Source organism: Brienomyrus brachyistius, chromosome 13 (genome assembly GCF_023856365.1).
Source record: "Brienomyrus brachyistius isolate T26 chromosome 13, BBRACH_0.4, whole genome shotgun sequence".
Classification (NCBI taxonomy): domain Eukaryota; kingdom Metazoa; phylum Chordata; class Actinopteri; order Osteoglossiformes; family Mormyridae; genus Brienomyrus; species Brienomyrus brachyistius.
Window position 1 is genome coordinate 5,447,532 of NC_064545.1, and position 16,520 is coordinate 5,464,051.

Below are 16,520 nucleotides of genomic sequence, written 5' to 3' on the forward strand. Positions count from 1 at the left end.
GACAATTTCCCAACGGGTATCAATGAAATATTGATTATTATTAAAAAGAATCAAACCTATAACCCTGGAGGTGTGATGCAACAGTGCCAGCCAAATATTTTTTTCTCCTGTAAACATGATCTAGTTTTGTTTTGACTCTATCAGCCTGTTTTTCCCTTGGCTGATCTTCACTCCGTGGGCTGGCAATGCTGTCACAGATCATAGAAACACCTTTCCTGGTAGCGCCTGCAATGTATCTGTCACAGCAGTGATACCAGACTTACCTTATTACAGTTTTGTAAGTCACTATGTACGGCATCATAAGCTAAATGACATTTGCTGTATGACATCAGCTAAATAACATCACTCTGTATGACATCAGCTAAATAACATCACTCTGTATGACATCATCAGCTACATACAGCTGATTGAAAATGTGAGCCGTCATGCTTAAGAAAAGACCATAAAAACAGGAGAAACCGCGCCGAGAGGAAGGAAACATTTTTCACACACTGCCAAGAGAGGACAGCCACCCCCTGTCATTTTACTGGTCAACTATAATAATTCATTGTGGGGTTTGTCTGGCATCCCTGAAAGTATACTGTTGCTATGGGAACCTGGCGATCACAATGCATCCACTACTTAAAAGCAATGCTTAAAAGGTTCATCTTATACAATATGCCTTTGTATGTTAAAATGCAAAAATACATTTCAATTAAAAGATATATGAATCATGACAATTAGCTGTGCCTTCAGCTGTTTTAGGCTATTTAGCACACGGCAGGGCTAAACTAATTCATTTTTAAATTGTTTTACAAATATAACCCACAATAAATCAATAATTACAGCTCAGATAAGGTACACCACAGAACAGGATGTATTTATTAACTGTCATTTGAAGCATTCATTTACAAATATTAACAAATCAGTTACAGACATAAGCTCACCGTGTCAATGTCACCAAAGCTGCATCCCTATACTGTAGGTCAGTGTTTCGCAGCCCGGTCCTCAGGGACACATAGACAGGAAGGGAGCTGGGATGAAGCAAACATGTGGACCGACTATGGGTCCCCGAGGACCAGACTGGGAAACACTGCTGTAGGCATTAAACAGTCCTGCAACTTCCCATCCAGCTCCCTCCTCCGAACCTATGATCCGAGATATACTTTATCTAGCCACAAGAGGGGGCAAGAACATTAAAAATTCAATATCAAAACCTCCCGCCTTTCAGCACAGTACAGAAATATTTTATGTTATAGGTAGGAAACGTGACCGTAAGGAATCTGGGGTCAAGTTCTAGGCATAAACAAACAGCAGGAAATGGGCTGAAATCTTCATTTCACATTTTTCATTTGATTGATTTGTTTTTTTCTTACACCAACCAATGGCTGGCCAAGCCTTAATAATTATGGCCATTAATCACAAACACCGAAAACTGGGATTTTCAGTGCTGGATTGATGGTGCCACATCTCCCTGGTCTTCATGGAGGTACGGACGGCCACCTCCAGAAAATGCAGCCTCCCGAGACTCTCCCGTGGCAGAGGAAAACACGTGATGAGACGCTGTGTTCTTCCCGGAGGATCTACTGCTTTATCTTGCTTGTAGCCAGTTGGGTTTCCATCCTTAGAGTCTGTCTCGCTCTCTCCCATCAGCGTGTCATCAGACCCCAGCAGGGTACCGCGGTCATAAATCCCCGACTACAAAACCACTCCCATTGCCCTTATCTGCCGCTTATCTGGGCTTTACGGCACCAGCCTCCAGTATCAGATCAGAACCATACGTGTGGGCAGGAGGGGTCTGACCTAGCCTGCACCGCATGAGGATAGAACCTATATCTCCCCAAATTAATGTTTCAGTGCTGTATTTTTGTTTTGCTTATTATCATCATAACGAGCACTTTAACTCGTTACTGGCTGTGATCCCTAAAGCATCACGAGTCAGCAGTCTGATGTCCTGTCATATCAAAACAACGCACAGCTGGTAAATTCATACCGGTGAACGGAGCTAATCGGCCATATTAGCCACATGGCAATTTCTGCCAGTATCTCGGTAAATGATTCAAAGTGCCTGGTGGAATGTAAACGCAGCCAATTAGGTGAAGGGTTTGTTGACCGTTTAGGAGGTTCTATGAACAAGTATAAAATTTTAAACCTTTGAAAGATACAGAACCTGTAGAATATTCTCAACAGGACTCCTCATATTACTTATTCTGGTCTTCTCCTTATTCTGGTCCTACACATGCAGTTTGGGAAATCAGTGTCTCTGAATTACGCATAGTGGACAATTGTGCTTGTGAGTGCGCGTGCACGTGCACGTGTGCCATGCAATGGACGGCGTTCCATCCAGACTGTTTCTCAGCCTTCTGCCCTCGCTGCCGTTACAGGAATCCCCCATTCTGACCCTTTTGACTGATGTTCATAAATTTTTAAATAAAAATGAATATATCATATGTTGAATATATCACATTTATCTTTACAATTATTACAAAATCATCGCTTTTTATACAGTGATAACTTTATATGATAATGTACCCTTCACCATGCATAGCTGTTCACTTCTCTTGCTCATGGGAATTTACATCCCACAGGACGCTGGAAACAAATACGGGGCTACTAACGTTATCAGCTGTACAACAACAGAGACCTGGACTGACAGCCTGATAAAACATCAGTCAGTGACTTGCTGCTTGAAGGTCTCCCCAGTAAACCCATAATACCTGCTGCTTTCCTTGGCTGCGCTTCTATCTCCAAATCCCAGTCGCGTTCCCCACACAGTGCTCTCCCAACCCCCAAACACTTACCTTGCACCTTCACCTAATCCTGATACAGCTCAGATGTCAGCCCTTTCTAACTGGAAGGAGCCACGTTTTCATACTGCATGCATGCTTTCAGCTGTTATTTCTGCTGTGATGTCTCCCAGTAGAAGTGCGTTATCTGTACCCATGTCCAGGAAGAAAGCTCAGCACAGCTACAGCCTCTGCTGCCACACACGCCATTAGCAGATGGGCACAGAAGCCAGGCCTACAGTGCCAAAGAGATGCCCGCCCCTCCTGCCACCTCGTCCCTGCACCTTTTTCTCTGGGAGGATCCAGTGGTGGGACTTTGGACTGTATTGGTGCTTAGGGGTCAAATCTAGAATCCAGTGGTACAGTGAGTGACCACAGAATCATCAGCATGTGTATCAGCAGGCATTGGGAAGATGTGACTCCTCACACCAAATCCAAGGTGGTTAAGCATGAACTTAGACAGCTCTGGATAAAATGAAGAGACCACAGCAGAATTTTCAATCTCACTCATATCTCAGTTCATGGGTTTATATGCACCTGTGTAAAATATACATTGTTTAGCAAACTCCAGCCTTGTTCCTCCCTGTTTCTCATGAATGAAGGGCTTCTTCCTTGCTTTATGGGTCTTCAGTCCTGCTTCTAGGAGCCCGGATGAGGTCATCCCCCATTTATGAGGCACTGCCAGATAAGTTGATGGTCATCGCTGGCATTAGAAGGTCGCTTCCGCCCTCCGTCTGGCTGCTTTTTTGTCATGGCCAGTGTCTCCTGCTTCACCTTGTTCTTGTGTGCTGATGTCTCAGAAACTGAGCCTGGAAGCAGCCTGCCTCGCAGTACAGTCTTCCGTCAGCAGAACAAGAATTAAAACAGGATTTAAAAATGCCGATTTTAAAGAACTTTTTAAAGTGGACTCATTTTTTCCTGAGCTATGTGTATGTATGCATGTCTGTTCAGGTTTCGCCTCATCCTCTGATATTTATTATTTCATTGATGTAATTATTCAGCAAGTAAGTGACCCTGTCTAGTGTTTAAGGTGTCAATCAAGAGTCAATTAAAAATTCATTGGGAAGAACCTAGTGCCAGGTGTACTTGGTTCACGTGGGAGTGCCTGGGGAAAATGCTGGCTTGTCATTAGCTCGTTGACCTCCGGGTAGGACAGAGCAAAATAGGAGCAGATGCAGGGAGCATCTGACCCCAAGCTGCAAAGGCATTAAATAGCAGGACTGGATATTATTAAGTAATGTAAGTGTGGTCTACAGCCTACCCAGCGAAAACAATTAAAACCGCAGTGCATTATCCAAGGCCTTGAGGAAAGGAGCTGGCAATCCCAAGTGAGATGAACATAATCAAGTCAAGCAAACTGACCTTTGAAGTTCAAACAGAGCAGCTGGCTGGGAAGAAGCCGCTTCTCCTAGAATAAACTTACACCTCCGATCAATTTAGCAAAGTCTGTCGGGTGTACTTAGAATTATCTGCGGGCGTACACGCAGTCTGCCGCAGAAAGTGTTCATACGGGAACAAGCAAAGTTTAATGTTTTTCTTCCAACTGGACTGTATAATGTGGGGGATCTCCTCTTCTCCCAGTAACGCAGCAAAGGCAGTAGAGATTGTCCAAACTGAACAAGGCCTCTACGTTCCTCAGGGATGCTGTGACTGCCTGATAACGCTGCAGGCTTCAAACACACAGCATAGGCCTCTTCTTTGGCACAAAGGGAGCAATGTAAATGAACCTTGTGTACCTTTGAGAGTTAAAAATGGCTTCTCCATTCGCAGACCTTCTTTGCACATTAGCCAAAGCTCCAGCTGTCATGTATAGAATCCAATTTGTCCCTTTTCAAACCACAGCCAAAAGCACTGATTGCCCACTTCCATGTGAAGCACTGGGCTCACATCATCAATTCTCACGGTTCCCCCCTCCCAGACGATGCAAGGTGAAGTTCCATCTGATGAACCAGGGATCTTGATTTATTGACTTTTGTTGGATTTCTCAGGGCAAAGATCTGCTCCCTTTTGCGTGAGCAGGATGAATTTTGAGCTGCTGAGAGAGAATTAGTGACCCAAGTTACCTTTAGCGGTCTAAGAAACGTAGCTGTCCTCAATATTCTCAGCTTCACTGGTTAAGATCATAATAATGGTGAGGACTTGGCCATAACCCATTACTTTCCGCTACATTTCCTGAGTTCTAGGCTACATCCTGGACAATTCTAAAAATTCTACAAACCTCTCTGAGAATACCAGCGATCTCTGGATCATGACAATGAATAAAGCATGATGTAACTCAAACCGTGCGATCAACCTGACACTAATACATTTTGCATTCCATTTCCTTTCCTTGATTTACAGTCTTCGGCAATAATACAATTTCTGGTTACAGCAGTGACATTAGCTGGCACATGTATTTGGTGGAGGGAGTCTGCAGGGAATGCCGAAACAAAAAAATTTTATTCCCTGAGAGGCATGGGGGAAATGTTTCAGTCAAAAGGAAGGACAGACCCATAGTGTTAGTGGCATGTGACAGGGGTGCCCCTTTACTGGAGCGTACAGGTATGGGGTCAGGTTTAAGTTAGTTCACAGAAGAGTATAAAATATACGCAAGACTGATGAGTAAAGGTTGAATCGATGAGGGTTAATCGTCCAGGAATCGATGGGCTTTAGGAATGCCATTATGGAATGACATCTCACATCTGAGTTACTTGGAGCAAAGCAAAACAATGCAGCAGTTTATACATCTTGCAGAGAACAGGGGAGACAGGTTCATCGCAAAAGGCAACCATTACAAATAAGTCAGGTCACATGACTCTCCCCCGAGACGGCCAGACGCCTTTATCTTCACCTAAACATCTGCACAGCCTGGCTGATTTATTTGCGAGCCGCTGATTTTATTACAGCCGACCCCTTCAGCATCACCGCCAACAAGAAACCCGCTGGGCAGCATCAGAGAGGACATCGCTTCGGTACAAACTCAGGCCGGGGACGGCAGGCGTGGCAATGCGGACGGCTGCCCATTTTGCCGGCACTTCTGCCAGAAGCAAGGTCAGCACGGTGGACCGCGACGCGCAGAGCATGTCCGTGAGCGCTTGAGGCATGCAAAGGTAGGAGAATTCACAGGAGACCCGGCAGAAACAAACATGCATAAATAAACAGGTAAATAAAAAACATAAATAGATGATTAAACAAACAAGATTTTTCTTGTTGGTGGTTAAGTAAAGAGGCACAAAGCTAACAGAGCCTCGTCTGCTGAGGCACACTGCTAGCTCATTGTCCTAACCCTTAACCTTGAGCCACACTGACTCTCTGATAAGAGTGGAAATTTCAGGCGTGCATGACAGAGGCGGGTTATAATCTGTTTGCACATCTGCCGCCTACAGCTATTTGCCCGAGTGCACCAAACACTTACACACACTTCACCTACCTTCATCTACATAGCAAACTGTTCGATTATGCACTCTTGTGAAACGAGGCTAAACCCACAGATTCCTGGCTGGATGCGGCACATGGAGACGTGACTGCAATGCCAAGGTCCCCAGTAAGACTTGGTGGATGGGGGACCACAATCCCAGTAAAACAGGAGAAGGTATATGGAATCAGAGGTAAATTCCAGAATTACGATAATAACATTATGCAAATTTCTCCCAGTCTGGAGTACTTCATGCATTAAATGTATACCGTCCTGTTTACCCATGGAATAATAATTACGCCCCTCTCAGCTAATGAGGACAAAACAATACAATATCTGCACAATATGGTTAGATAACATGAGGAATGCAATAATCATAGATGAGGATCATCGCAATCTTAGAGCTTGACTGCCCAGGCCCCAGAATAGACATAGACCAAGGGGGACATCAACGCTGGACCACTGATGGAGTAACGCAATCTCAGGAGTGCCAGATGCAAGGCAGCCGCCAAACTGAACCTCGGCACATTGGCCTGTAGCTCTTAAGTGTTTTCTGCTATAGGAACACAGAAGAACACAGAAGAACCACTTGCTGTCCAAAGGCAGACAGACATGACGCTGCCTACTGTAAAAGGCAGGATTGCTTTGCGATTCTGGACTTGGACTCCTTCAGAGAAGCCTGCACTGATATCCATGCACACAGTGAGCTGCTGCATGAACTGATGTATCTTTAACTGTGTGCAGATCCTGATCCCAAACCAAAAGACTTGTCTTTCAGCAGTGAAATACGCGATAGAATCACAGAGCATAACAAAGCCTTTAATCCTGTTGGTGAGTCCGTGCACAGGGCAGCTCACCATGCACTAGCAAAGACCATCAAAGATGCTAAGCAGACGCACTTAAGGGAAATCGAAGCATGCTACCTGAGTGAAGACACCCGCAGAATGTGGCTGAGAATCCAGGCAGTGACAAACAACGAAACAAATAAAACCTCCTCACATATTGGCACCACTCTTCCAAACCAACTATACATCTTCTAACCCTGTTTCACTACCTCAAACAGTGATACCCTCACCAAATTCCATAATAAGCCTGGCAAACATACCTTGCAGGCAACGCTTTCTAACCTCTGAAAGTCTCCACATCAAGTTAACCTCCACCACAGGCCACTAAGCCTCACAAACCAGAAGAACAGGTGCCCCAACAGCTTCTTCTCCTCTACAATATAACTGGTTGTTAAGGACATTCAGGCTAGGCTAAGATATCTCCACGAAGCCATATAATAGACACATAACTCCCTATGCCTGTTTGTGTAATGCATGCCTTGTCTGCTTTGTACATGTTTGGGCCAGTTGAATGACCCCCACACAAATATTCCCACGTACCTGTAAAAACACTGTAAATCCATTTGAAGTACATGCCGCTCAAGGATATGGCAACAGGGGAATCCAAAACTCAAATCAGCAATCCTCAGATTATGGTAGCTGCTACTACCTGGAAAGATGGAGATCTTCAACTTAGAACCTTCTACATACAAAGCATAACTGGAACCACCAAACGACATACTCCGATAAAATCAGGTTCGTCAGTCAATACACCTTTCTCAGTCAGAACTCCTAGCTATCTTTAGTAAACGACAACTCAGAAAAACAACAGGAACGACGACGCGGCGATCACGCTGGGCCACGCGTAGACCATGACATCGTATCCCGAAAAACAGCATAACCCCATGACCAGCTATTTCTACTCAGCTCTTTAGGACAGAAGGGGTGCTATGCATATAAATACTGAATAAAAATACTTCAGCTGTTTAATTAGCTTGATGAGTCATCTCTGAGATGCAGTGACATTCAAAGCGGTCAGTGGGAGCGAGAGCACAACGCAGTGTGTGGGACCGGGGGGGTGGGGGGCTTGAGTCACTATGACAGCACAGTGGTACTAAGCGGTCTTCGCTAAGAACCAGCATCTCAGACACGCTGTGATATTGCCTTACATGTGATCTTTAATATTGATTTAGATTAGAACACAGCTTTATAGTTGAGGTATGTAAGCAGAAGCCAAGTAGTCTACATTTTACAGTAATATAAAATAGATCCAGGCGCTTTCCCCTTCATTTTTTATATTGAAAAAGTAGCTACTGACTGCAATTTTATTTTTAGTTTGACATAAAAGAACATTTTAATGTGCACTGAACTATAAAAATATAAATCGTGAACCATTTGTTTTATACTAGACACCAATGAAAATTTATTTTTTTAATATTACATTGAAATCATGCACACTTAATGATTATTAACATCGCGAAACCGACACGCTTTGCATTTTAAATTTCCTTATTTCTCATTAAATTGACATTTAATGATACATTTAGAAATAAGTGTCCAGTCTTTATTCCTTATCACTATCCCTGTATCCCCTCATTGATATTGACCAGTGATTAATTACAACCCTAACTGTGGCTACACCAGCGGAGTGGGAAAAGGCATTTGAAACAGAATGAAGTGAACTGGGCCCAAAAGTGGGTCTCGCAGGGAATCCTGGGAGTTTCTGCGGATCCACAGTTTGCTCACCGCGGTTCTCCAGGTGAACCGGTTATCCGTCATGGTTCTGTCCTCACTAGATTATACATGCTTGCCCGAGGCATCCCCTGTGGAGCAGGTAGGTACTGCCTGAGCTGCTTAGACGGATAAACAGGAGTGGGACATTTCAGCTAGCTGCCCACGGTGCCAATTTCTCTAGTACATGTTGTTAGTAGAGCTGTATTTAACGCAAAATAGCACACGTGGTTAGGGAATGAAGAACAGCATCAACATAAATCTTCACGTCACAGCATGTGAAGAACATGAGGAGCCAGATCATTCAAAGGTTCCTCCTGGGTCCAGCTGCAGCCTCTGCGTGTTGACAACTGAATGTGTGACTAGTAAGTGACATCAATACAATATTCCAGCCTCCTCTTTTTCTCTACCCTAATGAGGAGTTCGGAAGCCTCAACTAAACAACCGGCTCCCTACATCCAACTGCAAACCAAAATCAAATTTACACACATATCAAACATATAAGAAGCTTCTACACAACAGGCCTATGGATGTAATTACATCGGAAGTTCTTGAAGAGTGCATTTACAGGAAGCCCTTCACGGAGACCAACATACCGACGTACCGTCGCACTAATTACAGTTCACAGACCTCCCTGGATCAGAAAATACTTCTTTCAAGGGGATATTTTTCTAATAGCTTTTCCAGACAGAAAAACAGCTCTGTTGTTCGAGAGTCACAATGAACGTGGGGTTGATGAATCAAACGCTACAGAACGGACAAAAGGCCAGCCAGGCACGGAGCGATGACGTCGCCCTGGCAACCCTTTAGCGGCCTCCAGCACTGGCATTGAGGGCGTCTATCTTCTACCCACTACTCCTGGATTTACACCACTGCCTGTCCAAGCTGTTTCTCATTTAGGTAATTAACATCCTTATGTTTGTCTAGGTGTTTACTGGAGGGTCTGTACCTGTCCACTGAAACAGGCTGTAGGACCACCATAAACTAGGAAAGGTGGAGAAGGGAAGGAGGAAGGATGAAGAGAGTGGCTTGTACCAGGTCCTTCAAGAACTGGGCCTGTGACTTTCTTGCTTCTCAGAAACCTTCTCCCCCAAACTTTCATAGTTGGCATCAGTAGCTCCACTTGTCTGTTTAATTACACCACCTGTAGTATGAATTCATCGCACCAGAGGCACTGGCTGTAGATGGAGAAAGACGACACTGTCTACCCACCCAATAAAGCGGAAAAGGAATCAAGAAATACCAAGAGACCAACTAAAAGCTGTAACAGGTTTACATCAGCAAACCTTTCAGATGTGGTTAGTTCACATTTACATGACCCATGAATTATGATTCTCTGGAGCCAGAATATAAAGTTATACAGGGCACAAGGATATAGGCATGAAGATATAGGGGTGCATGTGTGTGTGTGTGTGTGTGACCAAATGTCCCCACAAAGTGATAAAAACTTGTTATTTTGACATTGTGGGGACTGAAAAAATGGTAAGCAAAGGGGAAAATTTTATTAAAATTTGTGACTGCAATTAAAAACATTGTATTTTGTTTGGTTTCTTATGGTCAAGGTTAGGATTGGGTCATACTGGGATTAGACCAGTGGTTCTCAAACTTTTTTGCACCGCGACGATAGTCGAGATCCTATATCAGGCTATGATCAAGCAAGTTTACACCAATCAATGCCTATCGCACAAATCTGATTGGATGTGCCAATGAATTTAAAATTAAGCATCTGTGGTTTGGTTTCTTGGATTAGTTGAGTGTGCTCACTAACCAGTCACTTACACATGCACTCTTATGGGCAATTTAGTAACTCCAATTAGCCTCAGCATGTTTTTGGACAACATGGGGAGAACATGCAACTACAACTTTGACTGGAACCATGGTCTGATAAAACAAAAATGGAGCTTTTTGGAAATATCCATTCAATATGGCTTTGGGTTTGTGAAAATAACCTTATCCCAACTGTAAAATATGGTGGATGTTCTGTGAGGTTTTGGGGCTGTTTTTCCTCCAATGGCCCTGGAAACATTGTTAGAGTACCTGGCATTATGGACTTCATGAAATACTACAACATTTAAAATCTAAATTTGGCTCCCTCTAAAACTGGGCCATCTCTGGATCTTCCAGCATGACAATGATCCTAAGCACATGTCCAGACCAACATAAAAACGGTTAGCTGACCACAGAATCAAGCTTGTGTGTCAACCAGTCTGACATTGTTTATATCTTTGGTCCTCAAAGTGTTGCTTGGGGAACGGGGGGTTGGAGGAAGGGATGAGGGGGGGGGGGCTATTTACAATCTCTCATGAAGATTAGCCAGTCTTGCCCTTTCTGCAGAAAGAGTGATAAATCACACACAGTTCTAAGCCACTGCTAAGGACATTTCCTCATCAGAAAACAGGCTGTGGGCCTCTTTAAATCAACCCTGTGCTACAGATTGGACAGCAGTAAACATGTACGGCCCCAATGGTATTATTCAGCTCCAACCAAGGTGGTGGCCAAGAATGAATGCAGCAGACAGCAGGATGCCTGGCCTCTCTTTGGGTTGGCGTACATGGTCGGTAAGGCGCACCGGCACTGTTGCCATTGGTCATTTACGGTGTCCACATGCTTTTTGTATTCATATTGACGGCAGCTTTATTTGGCATTCAGTACAGATGCCCAGAACCTCCCCGATCGCAGGGAAGCCATAAGGTGACGCTCATTTGGGACCGCAGTCGGCAGAACACCACAGATCACTGACCACTTATGCTATCAAAATTTAGCACCTGCTCGCTTGGAAAATCACCGAGCCTAATCCGGACAGAACCGCCATACACGTCCAATGGAGCTGCATTTCCGTTATCCATTTCGCCTACTCAGAACATGCCACACAAAAGTCGCATAGCTGTGTAAAGCCATAGTCCACCTTTAATACCCAATCACATCCAGAGAAGGGATAATATTCTCCTTCATTATAACTGGACCCATCAGCTGGGTGTATATACCCCATAGAAGCCACAATCAGCTTCCAGTCTGGGAGTGTTTAGAAGAAAAAAAAAACCTGCTCTCTTCCACCCATCCATGTCCAGCCTTACCTTGGAGCACACAGGAAGACCCTAACCCTAACCCTAACCCCCATAAAGCATGGACTGGCCCCCCGATTATTTGACCGGTTTGCACCAAAGGTTCCTTTACAGTGGAACATGTAAAGAGACTAAATGAGGCTTCATGGGGTCCCGTGCATGACTGAGAGCAAGGATAAGTCTAATCTGGAGCCCTTCTTGGACATTATTTGTCTTTATTTTATTTATTTTATTTTATTTTATTATTTGGGACCCAAGATGAATACAGCATGTCTGGAAAAGTCAATTGTCAGTAACATTTTATTTGGATAGTCCACTTAATATACTATTTGTAGCATTTCAACAACTTCTTAGTTGACATTCAACAATTCGTATAAGATCAGTTGGGTGAGTAGTCAAATTCAATTCAATTATTCTAGGAATATGTAGGTATGCTCATGAATCGTTTTATATACCTTGTATACTGTATATTCTGATAAACATCTTCAGACACAGAGAAACAAATGAACTGTTGAATCTGAACCATGATGTTGAAACACAGTGTTACCCAATTATCCTGTCTTCGTCTTCATTCCTTCCAAGTTTTTCTAATTTTGTTTCATGCAAAAGTCGAATGCTGAGCATGAGCCACACGTGAAAAACTGAAGCCTTCATTTGTAAATACTGCCAGTAATGGTACTAACCGGGATGATGCTGACGAGGATGGTGCTGACGAGGATGATGCTGACGAGGATGGTGCTGACGAGGATGATGCTGACGAGGATGGTGCTAATGAGGATGGTGCTGATGAGGATGATGCTGACGAGGATGGTGCTGACGAGGATGATGCTGACAAGGATGATGCTAACGAGGACGATGCTGACGAGGACGATGCTGACGAGGATGATGCTGACGAGAATGATGCTGGCGAGGATGGTGCTGACGAGGACGATGCTGACGAGGATGATGCTGACGAGGATGGTGCTGACGAGGATGATGCTGACAAGGACGATGCTAACGAGGACGATGCTGACGAGGACGATGCTGACGAGGATGATGCTGGCGAGGATGGTGCTGACGAGGACGATGCTGACGAGGATGGTGCTGACGAGGATGGTGCTGACGAGGACGATGCTGACGAGGATGGTGCTGACAAGGATGATGCTGACGAGGACGGTGCTGACAAGGATGATGCTGATGAGGATGATGCTAGCGAGGATGATGCTGATGAGGATGATGCTAGCGAGGATGGTGCTGACAAGGATGGTGCTGATGAGGATGATGCTAGCGAGGATGGTGCTGGTGAGAATGATGCTAGCGAGGATGGTGCTGACGAGGATGGTGCTGATGAGGATGATGCTAGCGAGGATGGTGCTGACGAGGATGGTGCTGACGAGGATGATGCTGGCGAGGATGGTGCTGATGAGGATGATGCTAACGAGGATGATGCTGGCGAGGATGATGCTGACGAGGATGATGCTGACGAGGATGATGCTGATGAGGATGATGCTAGCGAGGATGGTGCTGACGAGGATGGTGCTGATGAGGATGATGCTAGCGAGGATGGTGCTGACGAGGATGGTGCTGATGAGGATGATGCTAGCGAGGATGGTGCTGACGAGGATGGTGCTGATGAGGATGATGCTAGCGAGGATGATGCTGATGAGGATGATGCTAGCGAGGATGGTGCTGACGAGGATGGTGCTGATGAGGATGATGCTAGCGAGGATGGTGCTGGTGAGAATGATGTTAGCGAGGATGGTGCTGACGAGGATGGTGCTGATGAGGATGATGCTGACTAGGATGTACACAATGACTGCTTTGCATACAACCACTGATGGTTGAAGGGGTAAATAGATATATAATATAACTTCCGGACACTCCTTTAAGTGTGCGAGAGCTCCTTTTATAAAGCTCAAACAGCTGTCCTCATTTCAATCCGCAGCTGATTCCATCTTCAGATTCTCTCTGCATGAATGCAACATTTCGCATGTCGCTGTTCGACACCTCCAATCGGGACACGCAATTGAACACAATTTACACAGGTGGTGAGCACATTCTGCCCAAGCAGGGAGAAAGAGAGTATCGATCCTCTGAAACCTTTAAAGAGAATCAACTGTTAGGTTAAAATCTCCTCAGCTGAAGTCATGGTGACCTGTCTGCAGAATGCATTTGAAACATGACAGGAAATGGGCAAACAGCTTTCATTCTGGCACGAGTGATCGGAATTTCAATTTCCAGCTTGAGAGACATGTGACAAAACAGTCTTTTATGTTCCACTGCATCCTTAGTCACTGAGCCACAGAAAGCAGCCACCCTACATACTCCTAAACGTACGGCCTGTTTCACGTCCCATGTGCCATAAAAACAGCTTGTCTGGGGGGGTTCTGTAAGATTTAAATTAGTGCAAATATGAAGGAACCACATATAAACCTGTAGTTTACACGCACATGCATTTGTACATACATACAAATATGTGGGATTGACACTGCCCTTTGTTTCTCATACGGGTCATTGGTTAGACAGGTGCCACTACCCTCTTGTGAAAAATAGGATTGCCATTAATTACTACAGGCACTATTCTAGCAAAAAAATAAATAATATTAATTGGAATTTTTCTGGCTTTCTACCAAACCACATTCAGGCACACACAGACTGTTTCTATTGTTCAGACACACTGCTATTAATTCATTTTCAACTGTTTTTGGAGAAATAAACTACTGCATTCATAAAACAGACCACTGTGAGCCACATCCTAATGCATTCCGTTCTGCTAGTATAATTTGAATTCATAGTTTGACAGACGACAGTGTGACCTATTAAATGTAGTCATACTTCAACTTTCAAACACTGGCATTTATTTGTGAATAACTGCATTTGGTAAGTAATCACAGTTTTGTAAACAGACTAAATAAATTATAAGAAAACGAACAAAGCAACCGTGTTACTGTATGTTACTGCTATTATCATGCTATTAACATCAACGCTAATGTAAGTACCGTGTCTTATTTTATGAAACAGCAAACTGAGAGAACAGACACACACTATAGGACCACATGCATGTGGACAGCAACTTGCCCAACATTCGGAAACCAAGATTATTAAAGTCTAGTTTATTCTCTACTTTTCCGCTTTCGGGGATTGGACGGTCGTGATCGCGGAAGCTTGTGTTCGTACTGCATTTGGCTTTGGATGCGGATGGTTGGAGTCGGGTCATGCATACAGCAGCGATATTCCACCAGACCGGGAGAGGGTGTATGTATTACAGCAAACACAAATACAAGCAATGTAGTAAAACGGGTCAACTTTTATGAACAGTTTAAAGCAATACACCGTAAGACAGTACTTTTGAGAACCTTACTACAAAACTAGCTGGGACCCCCCCTCTCCCACCCAAAATGCCAGAGTAGTGTTGCTTTCGAAAACACCGTATACCATATACTGCCACCTACTGGAAACACCTAACCAATTATCTTCCACATGTGCAGTCAATGTGCATGATCTCCGCCAGACGAAACCAGCCGTCCAGTTCTAAACTATTTAGGCCATGGGTACTCAAATGGCGGATTCCAGTCATCTGAATCGAAACACAATTGATTCGGACCATATGACCCTATGTTTTCCCCACTTGGCACCCCGGGGGCACCCTGGTCAGCGAAATCTGCTGAGCAAAACTCCCTCGGAAAATTTTTTATCTGGGGCATTGGACCTTGACTTCGTGTCGCTGATGGAATTTTGACCTCGGGGATTAATTGGGATCTCTTACAGTCTACAGGCTGTGAAATGGGACAGGACTGTCCTGAGCTTTAGTGTTTCCGAAAATTCCGGTAAGTTAAGTATCATCATTCGTCTCTCTTTATCTGTGCCAGTCACTTCATTTTATATCTAAAGCTGCCAGCTACCATAGAATCAACTCAGTACAGCAGAATTATCCGCCAACACAAAATATCATTTTGACATCCCTACTGCTCTGAAACATATACCCTAATACCGATAACTCTTTTGAGTCTGAAATTTTGGCTGCTTTCCCTACTTAAGCACATTTTGCAAAGACTTTGATCAGTTTATTTTACTTCTACTAAATAACCCAAATCCTACTTTTAAAGTGATCTCAAGCCAGCAGCGATATATGAGGCCAATTTCTGGTTTGGATGCTGCCACACTCCAGGTGTTAGTAGACAGCATCAAGTCAATGCATCATTTTAGGGCTACTGTGTTAAAGGCTACTTGAATATTCGCGCCCCAAATGATTACGATGAGCGCAATGTGATCTCTGCTAGACAGATGTGCTCCCAAGCGACATCATGATATATATCATTAAAATCTTGAAACTGCAGTGAAGGAGGTGATAAGGGTAATTGATCGGAGACATGTGCCCCTATTTCTTGTTATTGACTGGATGCATGAGCATCCAATAAACCATGCAAAGGCATTTGGTAAAGGGTCAAGGCATCATGGAGACCGACTCCTGTGCTCCGATCAGTGAGAGTATCTAACCTTGGTGCCCCCTCAAAGCACATAAATATCTACAATGACCTTGACTGAGGCATTTTGCAGACGCAAATATGCAGTTCAAGTACAAACTCCTAAAACCCCAGGAAGGATAATGGTGGTAAAGTCCCAAGGTAACTATAAGGGGACATGCTGTTGTACCCTAAAGTAGGGTGCTTTACCTGAATTCAGTGATACATATAGCTAGACAAATAATCTATAATTAGTCACAACATATGAATAATGAAACTGTAAGTCACTTTAAAACCCAGAC

The 16,520-nt window shown here is 44.1% G+C and overlaps 1 protein-coding gene and 1 pseudogene across 3 annotated transcripts in view; both read right to left on the bottom strand.

The window, feature by feature from the left end:
• tub (TUB bipartite transcription factor) overlaps positions 1-16,520 on the bottom strand; it is a 69,351-nt gene that overhangs the window by 37,328 nt on the left and 15,503 nt on the right. The window contains exon 1 of one of the 3 annotated variants that reach the window (XM_048972273.1): positions 7,545-7,778. The exons of the other annotated variants lie outside the window; for them this stretch is intronic. Within the exon in view, the coding sequence (XP_048828230.1) occupies positions 7,545-7,723 (179 nt within the window). The 5' untranslated portion in view covers positions 7,724-7,778. Of the gene's footprint in view, positions 1-7,544; positions 7,779-16,520 lie in introns of those variants that run through there. 3 annotated transcript variants of the gene reach the window in all.
• Positions 13,070-13,582, bottom strand: LOC125706150 (uncharacterized histidine-rich protein DDB_G0274557-like; annotated as a pseudogene).